Consider the following 26,937-nt stretch of genomic DNA (forward strand, 5'->3'; position numbering starts at 1 on the left):
GCCCCATGTTAACGTCTCGAATTTCTGTAAACTCTAAATAATGGATAACTATTCTTTCTAAGTAGATGAATAATTCAACTCGTGCTTACTAAGACTTCGACTAGCGAAAGCTATGGCTCTACGCTCAGCTTTATCTGAAACCCATTCTCCTTGGAGTATCCCAAAACATGAGCCATATTCAAATGCATCCCAGGTTCAGGTAGTCTGGGTTTTAGTAAAATCAGTAAACCCGAATCATTCATTGTTTAGATCTTTATGAATCTTCTGAAGAAGCCAACAAAATTTAAAAACGTACACAATATTATACATTCTTCTAAGGTTTGTGTTCTTTCTTGATCGGTTTTTTTACTTGTTTAATTCCCATAATATTACCTAAAAACTTTACCTTTTGCCTCCCAAAATGTGACTTTGAAAATTTCCCTTTTCGTCTCATCAGCTTAGCGTTCATGTGAGTAATTTACACTGGTCTTTCCAAGTTTTAGAAACTAATAATGAATCGTGAAAATAAATTGTTAGTTCTTGCACTAATTCCTATCTTAGTGATTTATCTAGAGCACGAATGAAAGCTACAATTCAAATGTTAGAAATGAGTTGTAGTACCTTACATTGGTAAGATTACCTCCAAATAATAAGGCCATGCATGGTCTTGATTCTTTGTGTAATGGGACTTGTCAATACCCAACCTTTAAATTTAAAAAACTAAGCAATTCAGCTTCCTCAAATCTTGATAAGAACTCATCTATACTCACAGGTCCATCCCATTCAGTTTCCATCTGTTTACTGAGAGTTTGTGCATCCAAGAGTAAATTAATATCTCCTGCAGGTTTCTTAGCAACTAACAACAGATTGTTGAGGACACTAATACTACACTCATGTACGTCTTAATCAAACATCTTTTGTATTTTACCTCTCATTGCAGATCAAAGATTCATTAGTACCAGGTATGGCTAAAAAATAGCATATCACCTTTCTTATAGTCCTTTACATATATACTCCTTATTTTTCCTGATTTATCTGACAACACACGTTTATATCCTCTAACTGAGTTTCCTATTCTTCTGGCAAAATAAATGATTCTCTTGATTTAATGTTTCTACCTAACGCATCTCTAGCCTGTCCTATTTCATCTACTACAATAATATCAGCTGAAGCCATTAAATGGAGGTGTTTCACCACAGGCTGATCATGTTTAACTTCTAATAAATTATTTTCAAAGGATATTCTAGACACTGTATGTCTTTCCCAAAAAGTTTTATTTTTATTATTTTTAATTTATACACTTCTTAGGTTTGCCGCCAGATAACTTTGTACACTTCGGAAGTATATTTGCAACATACCCATCACCAGGGAAGCCTGAAAATTCACAACCCTCATTTAGTTAAAATCTAGCAGTATTGTATTAAATTAGCCAGTCTAAGCCTAAGAGTACATCTAGGTTTAAATTAGGTACAACTAGCAATGTCTAATAAAGAGTGAATGTATTAGTGATAAAATGTAGCCGCATTTCATCTGTGACTTGTTTTCCTTTACAACTGATAATTCTCTGAGCTAATACTGCAGTTACTAGTAATATTGGACAAGGATCGTTTTTTCAATTTCTTACAGCAAATCCTGTGAGATTAATGATGTTCGACTCTCAGAATATAAGTGAATATCGAATTGTTTTACAAAATATATCATGATATTTCTCATTCCTTCCTGGAATTTACTTCCCATCCTTTGAGTAACATCTTTCCATATGAGGACTAATGTTTTCTCCACGTGAGGACCTGCTGTTCCATTGTCATTTCCTGAAGCCTGGGCCCTAGCCCAGAACGTCCATTGTTTTCCGGCGACTGTTACAAAAACGACATGTCAATTGACATATTTGTACTCCCGTTGTTTATATTATTCGAATTAGATGTCTGAGTCTTGTTACGCCATTTACTATTTACTTTGTTATTCTTCTGTTTCCTTACCATGAAGTATTTACTTTCAATTTTTCCTTGAAACCATGGTGGATGACGGTTTTAATTATAATTATCGAGTTTTCTCCCGGGGAATAGCTCCTTCGGGCTTAACTCACTAAACGCCCCTCACTAAAAGTTAATTAACTGTTCACAGTCATACAACCATGATATCAAAGTTATTTCCTCATATGGGAACCAATACTTAGGAAAACATCATCTAAGCGTTGGATCTTCGAAGTAAAGTGTTAACGTTTCCTGTGTACATAACGACCAGCACTTCTTATAAATTTGTCTTGGCAGTCACTGAAAGAGGTCTAGACTTCCAAATTAGCGGTTCTAGATATAACAGCACCCCCTTCCAAATGACTGAGGACAAAATCAATTTTCTTTGAGTCATCAGAACATTTAGACAGTGATCTGGAAAATACTCTTAAAATAGGTGGGATGTATATCTCCGTCCGATTTCAATTTAAGAAATTGTCTGAATAAATTCCACCCACTTTATTGACGTTATTCTTCTAATAATTCTGCAGGGAATCCAGAATTATCAGCAAATCTCTCTCTATTATATCACCAATTCATGCAACTACCTTTTTAATTCAGCCTTTGTTATTGTTGTACCTTCTGATGAATGAGGTATACTGTCAGACGATTCGATCTTCTCCTGCACCTTTTGTTCCATTAAATCACTAGCATGCTCCACAAAAGTTGCAGGCGTCGAGCCTGATATTGCAGTTCCGTCGGATTCATTGTTCTGCCCTGTAACTTATAACCAGACAGCTGTATCTGAGATATGCCTATATACATCTGTATCTCTTGTTAAGCAAAATCTTACTAATTCCACGTATCATGAATATGACATTTCGTAATGATGAGGAATGTGTCAGTTTAACATAAGGTTTCTTTACAAGATAAAGTTAATCTCTTTCTCTCTCTCTCTCTCTCTCTCTCTTTCTCTCTTTCTACTTCATAGCTAAAAATTCATGTAAAGACTAGAAAGATTTGTTCTTCAGAAATTCTTTTAATTTGTTTTTAAATGCTGGTTGGCTGGCTGTCTGTCAGACTTCTAATGCTATTTTGTAAATGAACAAAGACTTTTGTGGCAGCGTAATTCACCGCTTTCTGTGCCAGAGTCAGATTTAACCCAGAATTGTGAGGATCATCCTTTCTTCTAGTGTTGTAGCTATGCACTTTGTTATCATTTTTAAAGTTTGACGTGTTATTAACAACAAATTTCATAAGCGAATATCTGTTTTAAATCTTTATTTGCGTCCCTTTTACCAAATCACACTGCTTAAACAACTGAGAATGTAACTCCTATGTTAAAGTAGTAATAGCGGATTGCCGTTTGACTATCTCATTATCTGTTTTCAGTTTTTCGTTTCGTCAGTCAGTTGTGTATCTTCATCTGATTCCTGAAACAACTGTTAACTCTAATTTTAAGCCGGTCCATGCACTATGCAACTAATTATTTAACTTAACAATAGTCTGAGCATTTGTTTCAACAAGTCCTTTCTCGAATCTAATACCTTGTGCATCGATGGTCAGATTTAATTTATTCTTATTTGCATCTAGCTTAGTACCTTGCGCGCCTATGTTCATGTTAGTAGTATCCAGTGTAGCTCCCAATTCATCACCTTGAGCCATCATACTTGCTTTAATACTGTCTAACAGCTAAATCAGCAGAAGCTTTCAACACGTTCTCCACCTTCCTGGTTCTCACTGGCAGTGATAACAAATTTACGATAAACTACTTCGATCACTATTATAGAGAGTAGTTAACTATGTTAACAAAAATACTTCTGGACACAAATGCACTTTAATTACACCACAACACACACTGCCGTCACAATAAAATAAATAAATTCAAACTGGCTTGAACACAGCTCACCAACCAATGCTTGTGTGTATTGCCACGTCGTGACGACGACGGGAAGTCGCTGCTTTGGCCGTCCTAAATTGCTGTACTTTAGCCACCAGCAGTAGTGATTACTGTCGGCTGTTGGGGCGTCATTGTGGAAGTGACGAAGCAATTGAAGTTCTTAGAAATCATGGTGGCTGGTCCTCTGATTTATAGACTTCTTAAAATCCTTCTGCGTCGTACGTTCTCATATATTGTCGATTTATTTAGTTCCTATGTATCGTCAAACAATTTATTCTCCATTGTTTTTATCACCAATGATTATAATGGCTTGTGCACGTCGTCATAGTTACAGATTCTGACTCAGTTGTCAATGACACAAACGATAAACTCCAATATATCTTCGATAAAATATCACAAATCTTCAATAATTCCATTTTATGGTTACTAATATTATCATTCTTCATTAATATGGTTCATTTCCAGCAACGCTTATTCTAGTTCCTGTTACAAGGGCGCCTGTTGATGACTAGTTTTCCCGTTATCTATAACTTCAGACCATTAATTTGTTTTTGCTCACCTTACTATTTCTTCATGACCGCCAATCTTGAAAAGCTAGGACTTCGTTACCAAACTGTGCATCAGTCGCTGGAGGTCAAGAGTACAGCAATACCACACCCTTAAAATAAACGGGAAATGTTTTCCTATTCTCAAATCAGATGAGTCTGTACATCATCGTCTCCTTAGAAGGAACAAGACATTAGTGTCATTGTGAAAAGTCAAATTGATAACTCGAGATACAACCTCAGAATGGTAATATTTATGTGACAGATAACGAAAGTCTATGTTGTTCTGCGGTGACGTCGTCTTCATTGTCACGGAGCTCTTCACTCGATAACGCGCTGTCCTCCAAGCCGGGACGCTTCAGCACGGAATAACTGCCAAGCTAGTAAGCACCGCCGACGTGTGGTGAAACTTTCATCGTCGTCCCTTCTTGAAAATACGCTGCATCCGTCCATGCCAGTTTGTATGCACAAACAAAAATAAAAACTTCCAAACAGTGTCGTCCATGGTGTCCAAACTAATATAGGAACTGTCAAACCGTCGTTTCTGCCTGTTTGTCTATTTGAATATCCTAATTTTTCATGGGATTTAACTAGTAACTTGAACGTAAACAGGGACAGAGTACAGGCTATATTTTATGAGAGTAAGAACACAGAGAAAGAGATAGTATAATTTTAAACTTGTATCTAAAATCATCTGCTGAGCTTAGTAGTTCGGTTGTTTAATTATAATGGCGTAGTATGCCAATGAACCAGTAACCTTTCTTCAGAAGTCTGCTTCCTAACTATCATCAAGTTTTCACAACAGTAGTATCCCTATATATCCGGTCTCCTCATTTCATGTGTAGGTCCTCCTTTCTTGGTCTACATATCCTATTCATCACACAGTTTATACATATGGGTGCAGTATCCTGTTTATCATCCCACATCTGTCTATTCTCCTCTTTACTGATGTGTTCTAAGCGGCACTAACTCCTGCTTTATAACAAATTCATACCCTCTTGATTGTTTTTTTTTTCTCCATGTTTCAAGTATTCCTCTACACTCCATTAATAGTGACCAAGTCTTGGTCATGATGGACCTTCAAGATCTCTTTTGTGGTATAATCTGGACGTCAGCATTTCATGCAGTGATAATTTAGTAGTTCTTGTCCTTCCTGTTCCTCTCTTCCTCAACAAAATGTCACTAACCTGTATGATACCTTCCATTGATTTATCACACATTCATATCAACTACATAAAATTATCAATGTATGTGTTTCGTTATGTGAGTAATGAACATAGGATAGTGGAACAAAACATAATTAATCGAAAAACAGTAAAAGATGAAGAGATCATTACGTAGACATAGGTTGTAATATAATGAGCAACTGGATCCTCATAGGACTCTTTATGTTATGAACCGTTCCATCATAGCTATATTTTAAATTCCCTTTTCCTTACTCTTTAATGAATCTACAAGGAACACTGCTGTTGCATGGGGAACGCCAGCCACCTGATGTGGACCTCCAGGTCTGTTAAAAAACCTTGATAGCTTGTTTCATTGTATTAGAACTATGATGATAAGCTTTGGCTGATACAATATCATTCACCTCGAAATTTACCACTGCAGCATGACTATTATGCTCCTTCACTCTAATTTGAGAACTTTTCTTTAACTCATTTTTCAAAGCAATATGATTATGAGCTTTGTGTAACATTAGTCAGTCATCTCAAAATTTGTCCTTGCAGCGTAACTGTTACGCTCTTTCACTCTAATTTCATCACTTTTCTTTACTTACTTTTCCAATATTTGTGCATATTGTCCTTGTGGATATCGATATATCTTTAACAACGCGTCTCCAATAAATTTTCTGTTCACCACTCCCACTGGTAAAAGAACAATACACAAATGAGGTAACTCGTCTAATATCACTTGTAACTTGGGAATTGTTTAAGCCCATGTAGTATGTTTACATCAGCAATACTTTCTACGAAGTCCTCACAACATCATTACCCATAACGAACTCTTCGACTAAGGATGGTATTTGGAAGTAGTACTATACTGTAATTCTTCCCATGCTAAGGATGCCTTAAAATTATGGCTTACAAATTGTGTACCATTACCTGCAAGTATCGATCTTGGTTCCTCTGTACTTGCAAAATATTCTTGTAAACGGTTAAAACACTGTACCTGCCTTTGCTATTTTAATGGGATATAGGTTCAAGTCTTTTGACCAACATAAAGTTGCTACAAAAATACTCTACGTCTGGGTGAAGGATCAAATAGATCAGTGACTGTTAAGGTATTTAATGCCTTTGGCACTACTGGATACATTATGAAATTCAGAGCATTACTACAGTCTTTAACTCAGTGATGTAAGTCACAAGTACATAATTTTTCCTTCACCTTCCCACTTAAATTTCTAAAATAGCAAAATTTTACTGTATTCTTAGTACACATGCATATTCCAAAGTGTGTATAGCTTTTGTGTAAATACCATACTATGTCATTAACTGCTGTAGTAGGGACATGTATATCGAACTGTTTGATGAATCATCAGTTCTCCAAAATAAAACCACACAACAATTTATATTTATCTTTTTGGTTAATTTTACATGGTTCCAACACATTACAATAGGAGCAAATGTTTGTAAGATCACACGTTATCTCTTATTTCTTGTGCTAACCGTGTGACATTATTGTTACAATAACTTATCTTAACAAAATTTACTCTAAAAATGGTACCAGGCCCAACAGTTCTTATTTGTTACTAATAAAAGTACTCCTCACTGTCACAGTAATCATAAGTTGGTAACGTAGGCTTCCTGTAACACGTCACTTTAGCAAAGTTATGTATTATAGCACAAAAGTTAACTACAAACTAAACAGAAAAGCAGACAGTAGTTACAAGAATTGAAGTACATGAAAGCGAGACAACAGTTGACGAGGGAGTGATACAGGGCTGTAATGCGTCCCCTTGTTATTCAGACTGTACGCTGGTCAACTGCTAAAGTAAATCAGTGTGAACCTTGGAGTTGGAACTAAAGTTCACGGAGAAGAAATGAAATGATGTTGTTTGTCAATGATATTGTGATTCTGTCAGAGGTGGCACAGGTCTTCGAAGACCAGCTGAATAGTATTGTTACTGCCACGAAAATTTATACTGACAGTCTGTATACAAATGGGAAATATTGTTTCCAAAAGACTCTAAAAGTTCTTAACAGATTTACTTCAGATTTTTTAATGACACTCTAATAAACATTGGAACGGACGTAGATTAATATTTTTTTTTACATAACAACGTTAAAACTGATGGTGAGATAGAAAAGGCCGTGCTGTGCTGTGGAAATGACCATATTTTTTCTTACAGTTGGATTCAATAATGTTGTTGTTGTTGTTGTTGTTGTGGTCTTCAGTCCAGAGACTGGTTTGATGCAGCTCTCCATGCTACTCTATCCTGTGCAAGCTTCTTCATCTCCAAGTAACTACTGCACCCTACATCCTTCTGAATGTGTTTAGTGTATTCATCTCTTGGTATGTCTCCACTACTTTTATCCTCCACGCTGCCTTCCACTACTAAATTGGGGATTCCTTGAAGCCTCAGAACATGTCCTACCAACCGATCCCTTCTTCTAGTCAAGCTGTGCCACAAATTGCTCTACTCCCCAATTCCATTCAGTACCTCCTCATTAGTTATGTAGTCTACCCATCTAATCTTCAGCATTCATCCGTAGCACCACATTTCGAAAGCTTCTTTTCTCTTCATGTCTAAATTATTTATCGTCCAGGTTTCACATCCATAAATGGCTCCACTCCATACAAATACTTTTAGAAAAGACTTCCTGACACTTAAATCTATACTCGATGTTAGCAAATTTCTCTTCTTCAGAAACGCATTTCGTGATATTGCCAGTTTACATTTTATATCCTCTCTACTTCGACCATCATCAGTGATTTTGCTCCCCAAATGGCAATACTCATCTACTATTTCAAGTGTCCCATTTCCTAATCTCATTCCCTCTGCATCACCTGATTTAATTTGACTACAATCCACTACCCTCGCTTTGCTTTTGTTGATGTTCATCTTATATTCTCCTTTCAACACGCTGTCCATTCCGTTCAACTGCTCTTTCAGGTCCTTTGCTGTCTCTGACACAATTACAATGACATCGGCAAACGACAAAGTTTTTATTTTTTCTCCATGCATTTTAATTCCTACTCCAATTTTTTCTTTTTTTTCCATTACTGCTTGCTCAGTATACAGATATAATAACATCGGGGATAGGCTACAACACTGTCCCACTACCTTCCCAACCACTGCTTCCTTTCCATGCGCCTCGACTCTTATAACTGCCATCTGGTTTCTGTACAAATTGTAAATAGCCATTCGTTCCCTGTATTTGACCGCTGCCACCTTCAGAATTTGAAAGAGAATATTCCAGTCAACATTGTCAAAAGCTTTCTCTAAGTCCACAAATGCTACAAACGTGGGTTTGCATTTCCTTAACCTATCTTCTACGATAAGTCGGAGGGTTAGTATTGCCTAATGATTTCCAACATTTCTACGGAATCCGAATTGATCTTCCCCAACCTCGGCTTCTACCGGTTTTTTAATTCGTCTGTAAAGAATTTTCGTTAGTATTTTGCAGCCGTGACTTATTGAACTGATAGTTCGGTAATTTTCGCATCTGTCAGCACCTGCTTCCTTCAGGATTGGAATTATTAGATACTTCTTGAAGTATGAGGATATTTCACGTAGAGGTTTGTCATAACTGGTTCTCCCTAGGCTTTCACTAGCTCTAATGGAATGTTGTCTACTCCAAGGGCCTTGTTCCGACTTAGGTCTTTCAGTGCTCTGTCAAACTCTTCAGTACCATATTTCCAATTTCATCTTCACTTACGTCCTATTCCATTATCATAATATTGCCTTCAAGTACATTACCCTTGTATAGAGCCTCTATATACTCCTTCCAACTTTCTGCTTTCCCTTCATTGCTCAGAACTGGTTTTCCATCTGAGCTCTTGATAGTTATACAAGTGGTTCTCTTTTCTCAAAAGGTCTCCTTAATTTTCCTGTAGGCAATATCTATCTTACCCCTAGTGATATATGACTCTACATCCTTACATTTATCCTATAGCCGTCCCTGATTAGCCAATTTGCACTTCCTGTCGATCTCATTTTTGAGACGTTTGTATTCTTTTTTGCCTACTCCATTTACTGAATTTTTATATTTTTTTCTTTAATCAATAAATTCAATATCTCTTGTGTTACCCAATGATTTCTACTAGCCCTCGTCTTTTCACCTACTTGATCCTCTGTTGCCTTCACTATTTCATCTCTCAAAGCTACCCATTCTTCTCCTACTGTATTTCTTTACGCCGTTATTGTCAATGATTCCCCAATGTTCTCCCTGAAACTCTCTAGAATCTCTGGTTCTTTCAGTTTATACAGGTTCTATCTGCTTAAATTCCCACCTTTTTGCATGTTTTTCAGTTTTAACCTACAGTTCATAACCAATAGAGTATGGTTAGTGCACATCTTGCCCCTGGAAATGTGTTACAGTTTAAAACCTGTTTCCTAAATCACTGTCTTACAATTGTATTATCTATCTGAAACTTTCCAGTGTCTCCGGGCCTCTTCCACGAATACAACCTTCATTCATGAATCTTAAACCAGGTGTTAGCTATGATTAAGTTATGCTCTGCGCAAAATTCTACCAGGCAGCTGCTTCTTTCATTCCTTATCCCCAGTCCCTATTCACCTACTACTTTTCCTTCTCTTCCTTTTCCTACTATCGAAATCCAGTCCGCCATGACTATTAAATTTCCGTTTCCCTTCACTGTCTGATTAATTTCTTTTATCGCACCATACATTTCTTCAATCTCTTCGTCATCTGCAGAGCTAGTTGGCATATAAACTTTTACTACTGTGGTAGGTGTGGTTCGTGTCAATCTTGGCTTCTGTAATGCTTTCACTATGCTGTTCGTAGTAACTGACCGGTGCTCTTATCTTTTAATTCATTATTAAGCCTATTCCTGCATTATCCCTATTAGTTATTGTTTTATAGCTCTGTATTCACAGTCTTGTTCCTCCTGCCACCGAACCTCACTAATTCCCACCATATCTAACATAAACCTATCCATTTCCCTTTTTAAATTTTCTAACCTACCTGCCCCATTACGGGATCTGACATTCCACACTCCGCTCCATAGAACGCCAGTTTTCTTTCTCCTGATAACAACGCCCTCCTGAGTGGTCCACGCCCGGAGATCCGAATGGGGGGACTATTTTACCTCCGGAATATTTTACCCAAGAGGACGCAATCATCTTTTAACCATACAGTGAAGCTGCATGCCCACGGGAAAAATTATAGCTGTAGTTTCCCCTTGCTTTCAGCTGTTCGCAGTACCAGTACAGCAAGGCCGCTTTGGTTAATGTTACAAGGCCAGATCAGTCAGTCATCCAGACTGTTGCCCCTGCAACTACTGAAAAGGCTGCTGCCCATCTTGAGGAACCACTCGTTTGTCTGGCCTCTCAACGGATACCCCCCCGTTGTGATTGCACCTACGGTACGGCTATCTTTATCACTGAGGCACACACCCCTCCCCACCAACTGCAAGGTCCATGGTCCATGCAGGTGGGGGGAGGTCGAGTAATAATAATAATAGTTGGGTATTTAAACCATTAGCCAAAAGTTTTCTTACATGTATATTAAAGTTTTATACACAACCATGACTTATATTGTTTCTTCCAGATAGGTTCATTCAAAAACGTGTACAATGGGAAAGTAATATTTGTGGTTTGTATATTATTATCCACTATAAATTTCCCAAAAATTTGTAATGCTACCTGTTCAGAGATCTAAAAGTACAGAAAATTGTGTCACTGAAGGTACAATCCTCACAGACCCAGCAGTTGGAGGACTGTCTCTCATACCTTGTATACCAATGCTCCCAACCGATTTATGCATTTAGTTTAAGCTAATCTAGGTTTCGTTTGTAGCAACAGTAAAGAAGGCTCAATATAGGACATTCAGATGCGTTGGAACTGATTTACGATCAGAGTATTTTACTACTGTCGGTTATGTGTATCCTTTCAATAACTGTTACTACACAGCATTCTAAAAACTAAAACTCAACTCTATACTGTTAAAACGTGGGCTATCTATTTTTTAAAGAGCAATCGACAACAGCAGTGTACATAACACTGTAGATATTCTGTGAAAATGAGCTGTTTTGTTTTCTTCCTTAAAGTCAGTTTTAACTATGGTAACAGGGTATTTAAATAATGACAAATTGGTCAACTGGTCATTTTTATGTTGCACATTTAGGAACTAGTAGTTTAGAAAACCAATTCATACTCTTACCACGCAATATTCAAAAACCGAAAAATGTTGCATATTCCGAAGTTTTGTAATTACATTGTACACAAAAAATTAAAAAAAAACTTAAAAACAATAAAAACGAAACAGACTAACAATGCAGTATTTATTAATCATGTTCTATACGATTTATTATAATTTGGAGTTCCATTCCTTTCTTTAAAAAAATGCTTCTATGCCCTTAGTTACATTGAATAGTTTAGGTGTTGCAATTTGTGAACAACATAAAAATTCGATTAAAGAAAACGATGCATGCAGATCATACAGCACACGCGAGCGAAACAGCAGGCGCTAAGCTAGGTAATAATATAGCACAAAAGGATGAACTTTGCATGGTGTCATGACGGGGATGTTCAAATGTGTGTGAAATCTTATGGGACTTAACTGCTAAGGTCATCAGTCCCTAAGCTTACACACTACTTAACCTAAATTATCCTAAGGACAAACACACACACCCACGCCCGAGGGAGGACTCGAACCTCCGCCGGGGCCAGCCGCACAGTCCATGACTGCAACGCCAAGACCGCTCGGCTAATCCCGAGCGGCATTTCCATTCCTTCAAAGAGGGCGAAGTCACAATGAGAAACCAAACTTGCGTCCGGACACAAGTCCCAAGGATATCTCAGATTAAGATTTATATCCAATTCCCGTACATATTTAACTTTTGCACAGCTTTGTTGGATTTGTTAGTACTTTAGAAGATGAAATTCAACAAATGTAAAGCAAGTTTAGTGGAATATAGTCGAATTAAAGAAGGCAATGCAATTTTTCTTAGGAAATTAGGCACTAACAGTAGTAAATGAAAGCTAACTGCCGATGGCTGAAATAGAAAGGAAGACATTACTTCGAGACCGGTAACAGCAAGAAAAGTACTCTTTTAAAAAGAGAAACATTTTACATGTAGTATATAAATGTTCTCTGAAAATATTTATCGAGTCAACCTTGAATGGAAGTGAAATGTTGACGAGAAACAGAATAGACATGAACAGAACAGAAGCTTTTGAAACGTGGCGCTGAATGCCGAAGATTAAATAGCTATATTGGATAGCTGATGAATACGCATAATATCAAATTAGGGAGAAAAAAGGATTATGTCACTTGCGTGATTAGAAGAATGGATAGTTTGATAACACATGTCATGAAGCGTCGAGTAATAGTGTAATTGGTAATGGAGAGGGGTGGGGGGGGGGGGCGGTAACTGCCGTAGAGTCAGATTAAGGCTTTGGGTACAGCAAGCAGTCTCAAACGGCTGTGGGTTGCACAGGATATATTTTCATTGAGAACTGTTTTAAGTCAGTTTTCGGACTTAAGACTTCAACAACAAGTTACGTAGAAAGAAGTTAACTTGTGCAGAGAACAGAATAAAAAGTACTGTTACCAGAATGTGTCTGAATTGTGTGTTACGCCTTAGCATACGTTGTAATGCTTTCAAAAAAGGATTTCGTTCTTGTATTTATGCTTGTCGTGTTTTTTTTCAGATCTTCATACATTCCAATCTGGAGTCCCTTTATAAGCACGTCCCCAAGAAAATCTTACCAGAAGAGTACGGAGGAGAAGCTGGGCCTATAGAAAAATTGGAAAGTAAGTGCAAACCATTGCCAGTTAGCGACTCTCACGTCATTCTCAAAGTGAATAAAAAAGTAATTTCCTTATGCATCTTTTTATTACCGTATCTACCGACGTAAAAAAAAGTGAAGTACACTAGAGCTTAAATTTACGACGTTGCGCCTTACTCGAAAGCTTCTTGAGATACTCTCTGTACAATAGCAATATCTGCCCAGGATTTTCATTTGCTCCAAATAGCGGTGATCCCTCTATAAATTACACACGTGAGGGGAAGGGCGCAAGTACTCGTGTAACCAAATAAAGCGATTAGTCTTCCATGCCGTAAAGGCACACATCTGGTCAGTCCCACTTCCTGAGGTTAACTGTATAGGAATTTACAGACAGTTTCCATACTACTAGTTCGTTTGTCTACAGATAACTGCTACAGGTTGCCTCCGTGCTATGTGTGTAGCATTAATACCCACCAAAGCAGAGATCCTATGTTAGATTCCTGGTGACTACTATGGAGTTTTCTAATTCACAGAGAATGGAGTTCAAATGAAAAGCTTCTGGGCATTATACGCAGAATGAATGGCACAAAAGCCGACGAAGTGGTTTTTATAGGCCTGGATATTGAGCATAACGGAATGCCATCCATGAATGGTTCGACGGACACTCCATGGACGCCAGGCTGCAGCCTGGGCCGTGAGATCACCTGATCCCTGTGATACTGAATCCATCTGGGCTGACGTAGATAGTAATAAGCGCCCTTCCTCCTTCCTCCAATGAGTTTGCAACTTACCTACCTACTTTCCACAATAGCTAATGTACCTATGCGGCGTCAAAGTTTCTATTTCCATTAGACAACTCTCTGTTATGTTTCTCCCGGGTTCGATTCCGGCGGGGTCAGGGATTTTCTCTGCCTCGTGATGACTGGGTGTTGTGTGATGTCCTTAGGTTAGTCAGGTTTAAGTAGTTCTAAGTTCTAGGGGACTGATGACAAAATATGTTAAGCCCCATAGTGCTCAGAGCCATTTGAACCATTTTTTGTTATGTTTCTTCTATTGAAATGGATGTTGTTGTTGTTGTGGTCTTCAGTCCTGAGACTGGTTTGATGCAACTCTCCATGCTACTCTATCCTGTGCAAGCTTCTTCATCTCCCAGTACCTACTGCAACCTACATCCTTCTGAATCTGCTTAGTGTATTCATATCTTGGTCTCCCTCTACGATTTTTACCCTCCACGCTGCCCTCCAATACTAAATTGGTGATCCCTTGATGCCTCAGAACATGTCCTACCAACCGCAGCATTGAAATGGATAAGGCTGTTTTATTGCCATTACATACACGAGGATAGAGAATAGTTCATAAAAACGGGAGTTTTCTCAATGTCTTCCTCTGCATTGTTTTGAGTCACATTTCATTACAGCGGTCGCCACTCCGTAAACAGACACGTTGTTTTAAAGTAACAAGTTATCAGCGTACAACAATTGAACATCAAATTTCCAGCAACATGAAATTAAATGAATTATTGAAAGACGACGAAACGGAATTCTACTTTGTAAATCATATGAATGATACCTATTGCAAATTACGAATTGGAATTTAAAAAGTTATATATTTTAATTAACCTACGGAACTTTATTGATGAAGTGCAAAATGATATTAAACATACATTGATTCTAAGTATGTGGAACGCAACAGAAATCTCCCTTGAACGTATATTTATCACTGGTTCTTGTCCTATTGCAGTTTAAATGGAAGAGAATACGTTTCCTTGATATCTGGCTAAAGAGCGGTAAGAGCCGAACATTACTAATGATTCGATTGAATTAATATTATCCCAGTTACAGGCGTTGTAGTCACACAGTGGACTTTACTGAAAGTCTGCATAACATGTAGCTCAGCCTTTGCTCCCTTACCTGAAGTGCCTTCCCTAACTACAGCTATTAACCGTAGATGATTTTAAAAAGTCACTGAACAAGAACCAGTCATCATACAACACTCATATTAGTTATTCCTGAAATGAATCAAACTTTCTGAACTGACCGGCTGGCATATTTGCAGTATACAAGGTAAATAGTAACAGAGCTAGGATTGTACCTTGAGATAGGCTACTGTTGAGTGTCTTCCGCTCACTAGTGGTGTTGCCTATAATTACCTGCAATAGTAACGAAGTAATAGAGTTTACACAAAACTATGGAATTTCATTTAAAATCGAACACGCATGTTATTTTCATTTAGAGGGTTCAGTGTAGTAGAAAGTGGCCCGTAACCCCCTTGAAGCTAATGGTTTCTCATTCTTGCAAGTTGTTCTTTCTCAGCAGCACATTTAATGGTTTCTCCCTTCCAACTGCCCTGTTTCCTACTGGCACATATATAGTAAAACAATTACGGCAAGAAAGGACGAATGAATAGACTGTTGGTGTTAATAACAATCATCCTCCTTTACCTCCTCTGCATTACTGCAGATGACGTGTCACTGAGCTCATTTGTTCTGTGCATGCAGTACACGTGAGGCGCCTAGTTGTTTCCACTGCACTGTGTGGAATACGAAGGTTCCGTTATAGTTCACTAACCTGCTGTCTTCACGCTGATGTCCCAAGAGCAGAAAACAGCACGCAGGTCGTAGGTTCTGTATCTTGAGGCTGAAACTGACTTTTAGCGAGGTTCTGTTCTGAAATAATGTATCACTTCTTTGGGATGCCACTCGCGTATTTTAATATAGCCATACGAGAAGACTACATGATCATAACACAACACCTTCTGATACAGCAAAGTACATGATCAAACACAATGTTTACGAAAATGTATCTTTACATTATTTGTAGCACGTGTCTGTGCCTCATGACTACCGGAGTGAATCTCTTATTACTGAATACCGGCAAACACATCCTGCAACAGACAACATGACTGTACATCTCGACTGCCTAATCCAGAGTGATGAACAGGAACTTAATTAAAAATTGGAAGCACTTACTACGACATACATGTCTGTTCTTCTCGACTGCCTAATCCCGAGTAACGAACAGCCCGAAACACTATGTGCGCCATACCAGAAAAGGCGTGACCCGAACGCTTCCTAAGTGCTTCGTCTGCAATTTCGTCAGTCTTTTGTTTTTGATTTAAATTATTTTTAATAATTCTAAAATGACTGATTGATACTCAGCTGTTGAGAGACATTTATATTAAAAAGTGAAGTCATTCTAATGATTTGTTTAACTAATAATAATAACTATACTTTAACGTTTTGGCGCTCTTGCTCCGAACACAGCAGCCAATCACAGAGCAGTAGCATTATGCAGGCGGTCTTTCTCAAGGGAATGGTACCGAATCTAACATGTCACAGGTACCTCACACCACATTTCGTCATCTATATACTTCTTGCATCTCCACTGCTCTGGAAACAGCTTCCTGGAGCCTAATATGATGGCTGACTAAGCCAGAAATATTACACAATATGTAGGAGGATGGTTGAAGATGTGGCAGCGTCCTCTGACGAGCCCAGTCAGATACTAAACCAGTCAGGTCGTTTCTTTTCGCTCCGACGTGCACTTAGAATTAGCTGAGGAAAATGTGCTTCGCAGTGTGAGAAGTTGGAATGCGTCTAAACGTTGTTTGAGCATTAGAATTATGAACATACCCGTAAAACTGTAGCGTAGACACAAAGATAAAAGACCTACTTTGGTGCTGATGCATTTGGTTAAAAGACTATGGAAGCAAACGTAACAACTATAACACGAACACAAATAAAACAAGCGCTGATATCAGGGGTTAACTTGGATTTCAGTTTGTAGGTCATACAGTTTTCTAGCTCTAACATAAATTTTCTTCGTTGTGTTTTGTCCACAAAGCTTGATGTTTCCAAGTTATTCACATCAGCCTGTACTCTTGTATCTCTGTACATTAAATATGAGGAAGACTGAACATCAATCCTGAAATGAAAAGCGGAAATAATTATTCTAATTATCTTATGACAGATGAGCTGTCGATGAAAAAGAACTGGCACAAAATAACGTAACATAAGACGATAACTAAAACTGTTTCCGAAGACGATGTGCAGGATATAATGAAATAAAGCGTTGAAAATGCAGATGTTTCATCGCATTGAAATTAACCTCCATGTACACAACAAGAACTGAGCAGCGCAGTCGATGCTACTGAATTTCAGTGTATTCTAAAATTTTTAACAGCTGATAATGCCTGTGTATTTTCGTCTGACACCCAAGTCAGATCTGATAGCAGTCAAGTTATATGTGGTGGGCTATTCTCCTTTATTACCTACAGTTAAGGAACGGAGAATTCCTTTTCCCCATATTAGCCAATTACGTAGAATAGAGCTTAGGTCGTAGACCGCTGGACTGATTGTGAGCCGTATTGCGTGTCAACGGCATCGTTTATTGCAGGACCTTATTTTCCCAGGAGATGTGTCCTGTGGATCCTGTTATCGCCACTGGTAAACGCTATGAGACTCTTTTGCGCACCAACGTCATTTCAGTAGCATGTGTGTGTGGGAAGGATCATTTTTATGCAATATGGCACTCCTCCCCACATTACAATGCCAGTGAACCAGCTGCTGCAGGGGCATTTTGAAAGTGCTAGAATCAACGGCCTTGATTTCCCCACAGACTGTCAGTTCAGGTCACCTGATCTTAATCCGTGTGACTTCTGACTGTGGCGATATCCAAAATACGCTGTGTTTAGTGCTCCGATTACAAACGCAGCTGAACTGCAGGCGCGCATTGGGCAACGTATTTCGAACATGACCCCGGAGACACTTAGATCTGTTGTGGAAATCCTGTTTCTTGATTTCAACTTGTGGCAGAAAACGGTGGACAGCACATTGAACATGTCTTGCACTACTTTCACGTCAGTTTTTATGTGTTTTTTTTATCTCAGAACAATGAAGAACCAATTTTTCCCATCCGATGTGGTACAGCCTTGCCGTTTTGCATGACCTAGTTAACTAATAGTGCCACAACTGTGAATGCCAAACATAAGTGGTTATGCACATGACACATTATTGTTGGTTTAATGTGTTGCTTTAATGTGCTACTCACACCATAGTCATCCATCCCATTACGTTTCCCCTTTCTTCGATAACATTCCGTTCAAATTTGTTGTCAGTCCGAACAGAGCTCCATTTTTACAGCGGTTTGGAAATGGAGCTTCAGTTATTATCACAATGTACGTAAATGTCACTAGAGGTTATAGCATTATACAGAATATAATACACTAGAGAAAGAGGAGTTTCTGTCACAGTATAGGGATGTCTCCCGTGGTTGCAGCATGTACCCTTATTGACTTAACAAAATACTAAATGTAGAAGGATAGGAATACGTTTTCTGTCTTGTGTATTGTGTACACTTGAAGAACAGTACAGAGACGATGACCAATGTGAGATGCGTCCTGTCATAAACCAGTATATGTGGAGAAAAACATTCCTGAAATGGAATGGCCTGCCCTGTGCCCCGACCTCACCCCTTTTTAACCCTTTTCGGATGAGGTAGGACACCGACTGCACTCCAGTCCACAGTGTCCAATACCAGTAGCTCTTTTGGTTTACGGTCTTGAGGAAGAACTTAAGCGCCATTCCTTCATATACATTCAGACATGTCACTCAAAATTGCACCAGCAGCGTTCAGTCCGTCGTAAAGGCTTCGGGTGGACACAGTCCACATCAATGTCTACTAACAGGTGTCTGGACAATTTTCAACAGTTCACGTTCGTTACAATCCGATCTATCTTAGATTTCTAGGTGAAAAGAACTGTATAAGACTACATATATATATATATATATATATATATATATATATATATATATTAATGTGGGTAAATTGCACCTTTATACACATATATTAAGAAAAGGAATAGACCTGGGCTGCGCGGAGTGGCCGCGCGGTTTGAGGCGTCACGTCACAGACTGCGCGGCCCCTCCCGCCGGAGGTTCGAATCCTCCCTCGGACATGGGTGCGTGTGTTGTTCTTAGCATAAGTTAGTTTAAGTAGTGTGTAAGCCTGGAAAAAGGGAAAAGGATTTAATTACGCTCAAGTGTTCCAATAATATGAGTGCAGAAACCACAGCGTGAAGCTTCAGTCAAATCCAAATCCGAAGGCAGGTTTGTGAATGAAGTATGATACTGGAAGCAAGTTTATCACTGAGACCAACGTACAGCCAGAACAGAAATTACATCTTGGACGGGAAGTGCAGCTACTTTAAACAAACATCGAACATTCCAGCATGCTAGTACTTATACAATCATTGAATCTTGCAGATATATAAACATTACAAACATAAAATATTTCAAGAACTTCCCAGAAATGATAGATACGAAACCAGCAATCCACAGCATACCACACAACACTACCACTACAGAGTACTGTACGAACAGTAGCTTGCAAAATATCTGAAGACTAGCTTAGTGCCCGCTGCTTCACTCCAGTAGACTAAACGGCCTGCAGAGATTTTTTTGTTTCTATTTTTATTTAATCAAATTTTTATATTGCTCACAAACTGCAAAATCGTCTAAGCTTTTCGCGCCAATGAAGGCCATAGAAGTGTGGACTTTTCCGAATGTACTTTTGACCAAAAAGCGATTCTGGTATCTGGAGTTTTTGTTAATCATGCCTTTTGCGTTCATGTGGAGATACTTCCAAGCAAGTTTATATTTAACCGAAAAGCGAAATAGCGATATTCATAAAATGTAGCTATAACAGTTTTTGGACGTAACAAAATATTTTCTTAAAAATTTTAATTCCCTTTTGCACTCTCTTAGGGGTTGAATTTGAAGAAACAGTGAAACACGTACTTATTTTAAATTTCTAACCGAGAAGTTAAAATACCTGATGTAGCCTTAAAAATCTTTTATCAGTTCTTTACAAGTTATTTAGTTTCAAAAAAAACTTTCATCCACTATTTTACTCCATTAGCGGTTGAATTTCCAAAAATGCTGAAACAAGTATCTTTTATTTTCTGACTGAGAAATCAAATACTAGTTTTCATAGGTCTACCTTCAAAACTGCCTTTATATCGGCATTTCAAATAAAAAAAATAGAAATCCCTTTTTTCGAAAAATTATTTTAAACGACGCCTACAGTATAACATCCACATTCTTCGAATTTTAAGTTTGTATCCTTAGCGGTCTGGGCTTGGCGATGATGGGTCAGTCAGTCAGGATATTGCCTTTTGTATGCAGAGATTTGTCACACCAGACATTCCTGATTCCCTTAACCTTTATTGTTCACAAGAGATGTGTTTTACGTTGTCACTCTGTTCGCAGATGCGTGGAAAGAGCGCATTGAGAGGAATGCGGCGTTCTTCAAGGAGGACGAGAAGTACGGTGTGGACGAGTCGAAGAGGCCCGGAAAACCAAAGACGCACACCGACCTGTTCGGCGTGGAGGGTTCCTTCCGGCAGCTCTCCGTGGACTGAGCACCATTTTATACCTGCCTATTGTCAAAGGCCATTCTTAGTGGCACTGCTATCATGTGCACCTACTGTAAAATACTGCCAATGAATTTGAGAATAAAATTACTCTGTTTTTAAATTCTGACAGTACATCACTCACCAGATCGCCATACCATGGCACATAGTAGGCGATCCATTTTAATTTCATTCGGCACTGTACAAGAGGAGGACGAATGCACCTCATGTTGTTTGGCGAAAACTGACGAAGGTGATCGACGGTGTCTCTCCTAATGACGGAGTCGCTTGTATGGCCAGGTGGTCTCACCTGCTTTTAGGCTGCCAAGTTCCGGTTTTCACAGGTATTGGTGGGCTTCCTTTACTGACAACTATACCCTGTGCAGCGTTGTGATGCAGCAAACCACCGTGCTTCCTTAACCGTTTTGTGGTGGTAAGTTCCTATGAGGCCAAACTGGTAAGGTCATCGGTCCCTAGGCTTACACACTTCGTAATCTTAAACTGGCTTACGCTAAGGACAACACACACACATTCCCGAAGGTGGACTCCAACCTCCCATGGGGGTAGCCCGAACCAAGCGGCTACCCCACGCGCTTTAACCGTTCGGAGGAGCAACACACCTGTTGCTTCGCACTCCACGTGTGCTCATCTGTGATAAGTCGAGAGAGGCAGCTGACAGACACTTGAAGTTGAGCCACATGCAAAATCTTAAGTCCCATTGAGAGCGAAATATTTCTGCAAAAGCAGATAACCAGGGTAGTATTCATTTCATAGTGTAGAATCACGTCCATTGTCATGGAATTATCATACAGTTCACAACAAGTAAATACCTTGTTCTTCAAATTCAGAAACCACGTCTGTAAAAAGATTTATTGCAAACATTAATAACCATTATATCACTTCTCAACTGTTTTGAAGACGTCTCAGGTTGCGACAGGTGAAAAAAGTCATCAGTAGCCATAATTTATTACTATTCTGCCATGACAAGTCGAAGTATGGGGACAATTTGTTAAAGCTCTGCAGTAACATGGTGAAGTATGTGGCATTTCATTACATTTCTCATCTAAATACGTAAAATGGAGCTTGGTCAGTTCGTTTGCCTTTGGCTATTTTGTGTGTTTCATATCTCATACTGTGGCGCATTACGGTTAGAGTTTGGCATATTCAGTGGTTGATTATGGAAATACAGTCAGTAAATGTTTTAGAGAAACTTAGCACCACACCGGCGATAGATAGATAGCGCAGCCTCTGTACATAAACCCAAGTAGATGTAGTTGAAATTGGAATAAAAAGCAATACTAGCCTGTCAATATCATCAGTTATATTTTTATGTTGTAGAACATGAAGCATTCTCTTCTTCCCCCTCAAACTGGTGCTTGGGGAGGTAATGCACCATTGAATAACTTGTAAATTGTAAGAGGGTCACCGTTTATGGTTTCTACCACTAATAACATAGCCTCAGATCCAAATTCCAACGCCTTTGCGTATTTTGACAAATATTTTTGGTGTGGAGGTGGCATTGCAACACTCGCCGGCACAGTAGCTCAGCGTGTTCGGTCACAGAGTTAGCTGCCCTCTGTAATAAAAAACTGAGTGAACGGCTCATCACTGAACTTGAACGGGTGTCATGGGACATCCGCACCGAACAAATGCAACGAACAACTTCGAAAAAATGAGAACAATAGAAAGGTGGTCAGCGCAAAGGACTGTCATGCCAAGGAACCCGGGTTCGATTCCCGGCTGGGTCGGAGATTTTCTCCGTTCAGGAACTGGGTGTTGTGTTGTCCTCATCATCATCACGTCATCCCCTTCGACACGCAAGACGCCGAATCGGCGTCAACTCAAAAGACTTCCACCAGGCGACCGGCCTACCCGACGTGTGGCTCTAGCCACACGACATTACATTGCACTTGATATATACATTGTGTGTCGCTGGCTGATGGACGTTTCAGACGTGAAAAAAATATGGAGACCCTTGAGATGGATATTTTGAGTATCTTGTTAGCTTGTACTCCCTAAAATGGTGCTTGGTTAGGTTTGTTTCACTTAGATTGAAACCTTCCCGTCTCCTCTATACCTCTTTTGTTATTACGCAATAACCGTCTCCTCTATATCTCTTTTGCTGCGCAACCTTCCAATTTACAATAACCTATGTAACCTTCCCTTTGGATTTCTAATAATAACAAATGAAATCTTCCCTTTGAAATTAATTCTCTTTCTCAATCTTCGCATACAAATTTAAATACTGCTTATTAAAAGTTATTTTCTGATTATTTCGACGAAACATAGAATGTGTCGTCGTCGTGGCCCTCAGTCGTTATCTGCAATAACCCAAAACTGTTCCTTATCTTTTTTACTGTTACTGGATCGCCATCTGACTGCTACATCGAACTGCGACATGAATATACTTACTCTGGTTTACTATACTCTATTAGCTGCTGGTGGGCTGTCATAATAAGTGGCTGTATTTATTACCAAAGCTGACGTTATTCTTTAATAGCAAAGCTGACGTTATTCTTTAATTAATTTGACTGAAGTTACGTAATTCATAGTTACACTTTTTCCTGACAACAATAAAATTTTTGCAAAGTTTTATGTTGATGGTTTTTGAGATGGATTATAATCAGTAATGCAACACTGCAAGCAAAAATTAATTATATTTTGAAAACGCTTCAAATATTTACTGTTGGTAATGAAATGATTTTACAAACGTTCAAATGGGACTTATGTTTTACAATAATCTTACAACTAGCATTGCACAAACATACCTTCAGTACTCTTGAGTTTCGCAAACAAAATACTTCAATAATATTAGTTCCTCTTACGATAATAGTTAGCTGATGTCTCTGTACATCCGTTTATAATCTCTTGTAAATCATAGTTGGTGGCTGGTAGGCACACCGCTCCTCTCAATCTCTCGCTTCAGACCTGCTACCGACTCGCTTCACATCTCGCTTACTACTGTCTTCCTACGAACGCTTAAGTGCGGTCTCTCCTGCCAACAATGCTTTCTGGTGCAGACAATCCCTGCTACCATTACAAAATGTATCAATGCGCGGTCTTTCCCGCTCTTTTCTTAAAATGTATCCATACGCGGTCTCTACCGCCCTTTTTTAAAATTATATCTGTTTGTGGTCTCTCTTGCCAACAATACTTTGGTGCAGACATTCCCTGCTACCACAATTATTTCCAACATGATAAATATTAATTATTCCTATTTAATCCTATTAACAAAATATAAACATCTTTCATAAATTGTGGTTTGACAATAGACAATAGAAATATACACGTCTTACAAGACGTAAAACTGGAATGTGACCTACGTCCTTAGGATATTATTTTCCAGCCACATGTGTTTTGTAATCATGTACACTAGGAAATTACAAGGGGTCATTTGTCAGTCTACAGTCGTGTTTCAGGCATGGAATTTGATAGATATCTTTGTGTGTGTGTGTGTGTGTGTGTGTGTGTGTGTGTGTGTGTGTGCATACGTGCGTGTACGTGTGTGAAGCGGATATAACACTGACACTTGCCATGTAGACTGAATTTGTGTATTGCTGATGCATGTTTGCTGGCTTTCTGCACACATCATGTATTCTGTAGATCAATTTACACGTGTAAATATTTGATTTGAGAGTCTCCATTACTTCAATTAGTGACATTCACTACTGTAACGCATGAGTGGTCACGATGAGCTGTGTCAGCGACCTGTCAGACCATGACTACGGCAGGCCAGCAGCTTACTCCACATTTCGTGCACACATATTGTGGCACTATAAATGAAATTTTGTTTTTTTTATGTTGGTATGTGTTCCACAAGAACATAGCCCATATGTGCAAATGACCTGAGAACACATCTTCTGTAGTCTTTCTCCTTGAGTCACCAGTCATCTCTTGCAGCCTCCCATGAATTATTCTCTTGTGCCAGCGTCTTCACGTCAGGGCAGTAGCTGCGGTCAGTGGCCGCGCGGTTAGAGGCGCAGTCTCACATTTCTGCGAGTGGAACAGGAAAGGAAATTACCAGTAGCAGTACAAGGTGCCCACCGCATGCATCATACGCTGGTTTGCGGAATATGTATGTACGTAGATGCAGAAGGAGAAGAATGAGCGCAAAATCAACAAGAGTATCCATCTGTCGTACATAAATTTCCGCTTTATTGCTGCTGCTCTGAAAACCATTCTTAACGCATGAAGCCTTGGTTGAATTAACACGGTTAATTGCCCATAAGAATGACCATCGTAATACAGTACTTATACAATACTTATCTGCCACTCGCATACTGTAGCTGCAGCCGAACTTACTTCTTGCAGCTGAAACGCAACATTTATCTCTTTGTCCTCTGCATAGCTATAATACTCGCAGATCACTCAGCTACGGAAGGGACATTTATCACCAGTGCCACTGTCTAATTCATGTACGTATATTTCCAATAGGTAATGAGACTCTTCAGTAGACAGGGTTATTTCGTGATGATGATACAAACTTTCAGGGATTATGGAGTAGGGTAAGTTGAGGTAAGGAACCATGGCCCTGAAACGACTGAGTCGAATATTATAAGCGGGATTTGTTCAGATTGCTCTGTTAGTGGAATGCATGTGCCAGTCTGTTGCTAAGACTTTGGGGGCAGGTAATCGCGACAAGCACTTAGGTGTAGAGATTGAGATAATAACTCATCTAATCCAATTTACATACCGTACTGTATACTGACAGAGCAATCCTTGTGCAATGTCAGTACTATATTAGACTGCAGTCCGTGTTAACTCGTATAAGCTGAAGTGCGAGAGCGTGGTGAAAACTCTTATAGCTTTGCAAATAACACAAATTTTATTAGTGTAGCACATCTTTATTCTTCACGTCTACATATTTCCAGCCTTCAGCTGTTAGTGGGCTCAGAACTGTAGCGTGTAACATGGATGTGTGTAACGTAAACATATCGGTGCATGAGAAACAGCGTACTGTAATCGACTTTCGAATTCGAAGAGTTTGTCCTTCAGCATGACAACGCCAGACGACACACGAGCGTTGAGATATCTGCAACAATCCGATGCTTTGGGTTCACTGGCATCAATCATCCTCCCTACAGTCCCGACATGGCCCCATACGATTTTAATCTGTTTCCAAAAGTTAAAGAAAATCTTCGAGGACTTCACTTTGATACTGATGAAGCGCTGCAAGCAGAGGTGAAGTTTTGGCTCCGTCAACAAAGACCAACATTCTACAGTAACAGTGTCTCATTGGAAGAAACCTTCTCGTTCCCATGGTGACTATGTTGGAAAATAAATACGTAGACATCAAGGTTATTAGAGACGGAGCACAAGCACGGATTATTTCTAGGATGGCTAAGAAATCGGCCGTGCGCTGCCAAAGGAACCGTTTCGGCATCTTCAAGGAGCGTTTTAGGTAAACCACTCCTCCCGCACTGGCCATGAAGGCCTTGAGGTACTGACTGGAAGCCGTGTATTCCTCAGCCCACAGACGTCACTGGATGCGGATATGGAGGGGCATGTGGTCAGCACACCGCTCTCCCGGCCGCATGTAAGTTTCCGAGACCGGAGCCGCTACTTCTCAATCAAGTAGCTCCTCAGTTCGCTGAGAGCACCCCGCTTGCAAACAGCGCTCGGCAGACCCATCCAAGTGCTAGCCCAACCTGACAGCGCTTAACTTCGGTGATTTGGCGGGAACCGGTGTTACCACTGCGGCGAGGCCGTTGGCTAGGTAAACCACGGGAAGCCTAGATCAGGATGGCCGGACGCAGGTTTGAGTCCAGCGTTCTAACCCCTACGCCACTTCGCTCAGTATGTGGGCAGCCATAGTGAATGATTACGCACTACGCCAGTTTCTTTTTCCTCCTCACATACATGCACCTGCGTACACAGGGTTTATGAGAGAGATGTGCTACCCATCTGTTATTCGTCAACGGATACGATTCGAACATGAAGAGCTCCGCCTCGCTATTGATTGAGGGGTCGTGACACCTGGATCAGACATTTCCTGAAAAATAGCTAGGCGGAGAAGGGAATATATGTAAGGACGGTTCAGGCACAGAGAGCGTTACCGGTGACGACACCGATGACGTCACTATTAACGACACTGATGACACTAGTGACGACATCAATGACAAACCAATGGCGACACCAAGGCGACAGCGACGACGACACCGAGGACGACACCAATGACGACACTGATAACTTCATGGCATTTCCCCACTACTCCTCTCTGCCAGAGGTGTGTAA

At 39.5% G+C, this 26,937-nt stretch overlaps 1 protein-coding gene across 1 annotated transcript in view; it reads left to right on the forward strand.

Moving 5' to 3' along the window:
• The window catches only part of LOC124712265 (retinol-binding protein pinta-like), a 65,762-nt gene extending 45,050 nt beyond the window's left edge, over window positions 1-20,712 (forward strand). The window contains exons 5-6 of the mRNA XM_047242560.1: window positions 13,216-13,318; window positions 20,561-20,712. Coding sequence (XP_047098516.1) covers window positions 13,216-13,318; window positions 20,561-20,712 — 255 coding nt within the window. The remainder of the gene's footprint in view (window positions 1-13,215; window positions 13,319-20,560) is intronic.
• Window positions 20,713-26,937: the final 6,225 nt, after the last annotated feature.

The sequence above is a fragment of the Schistocerca piceifrons genome, chromosome 8 (assembly GCF_021461385.2).
Source record: "Schistocerca piceifrons isolate TAMUIC-IGC-003096 chromosome 8, iqSchPice1.1, whole genome shotgun sequence".
Lineage (NCBI taxonomy): Eukaryota > Metazoa > Arthropoda > Insecta > Orthoptera > Acrididae > Schistocerca > Schistocerca piceifrons.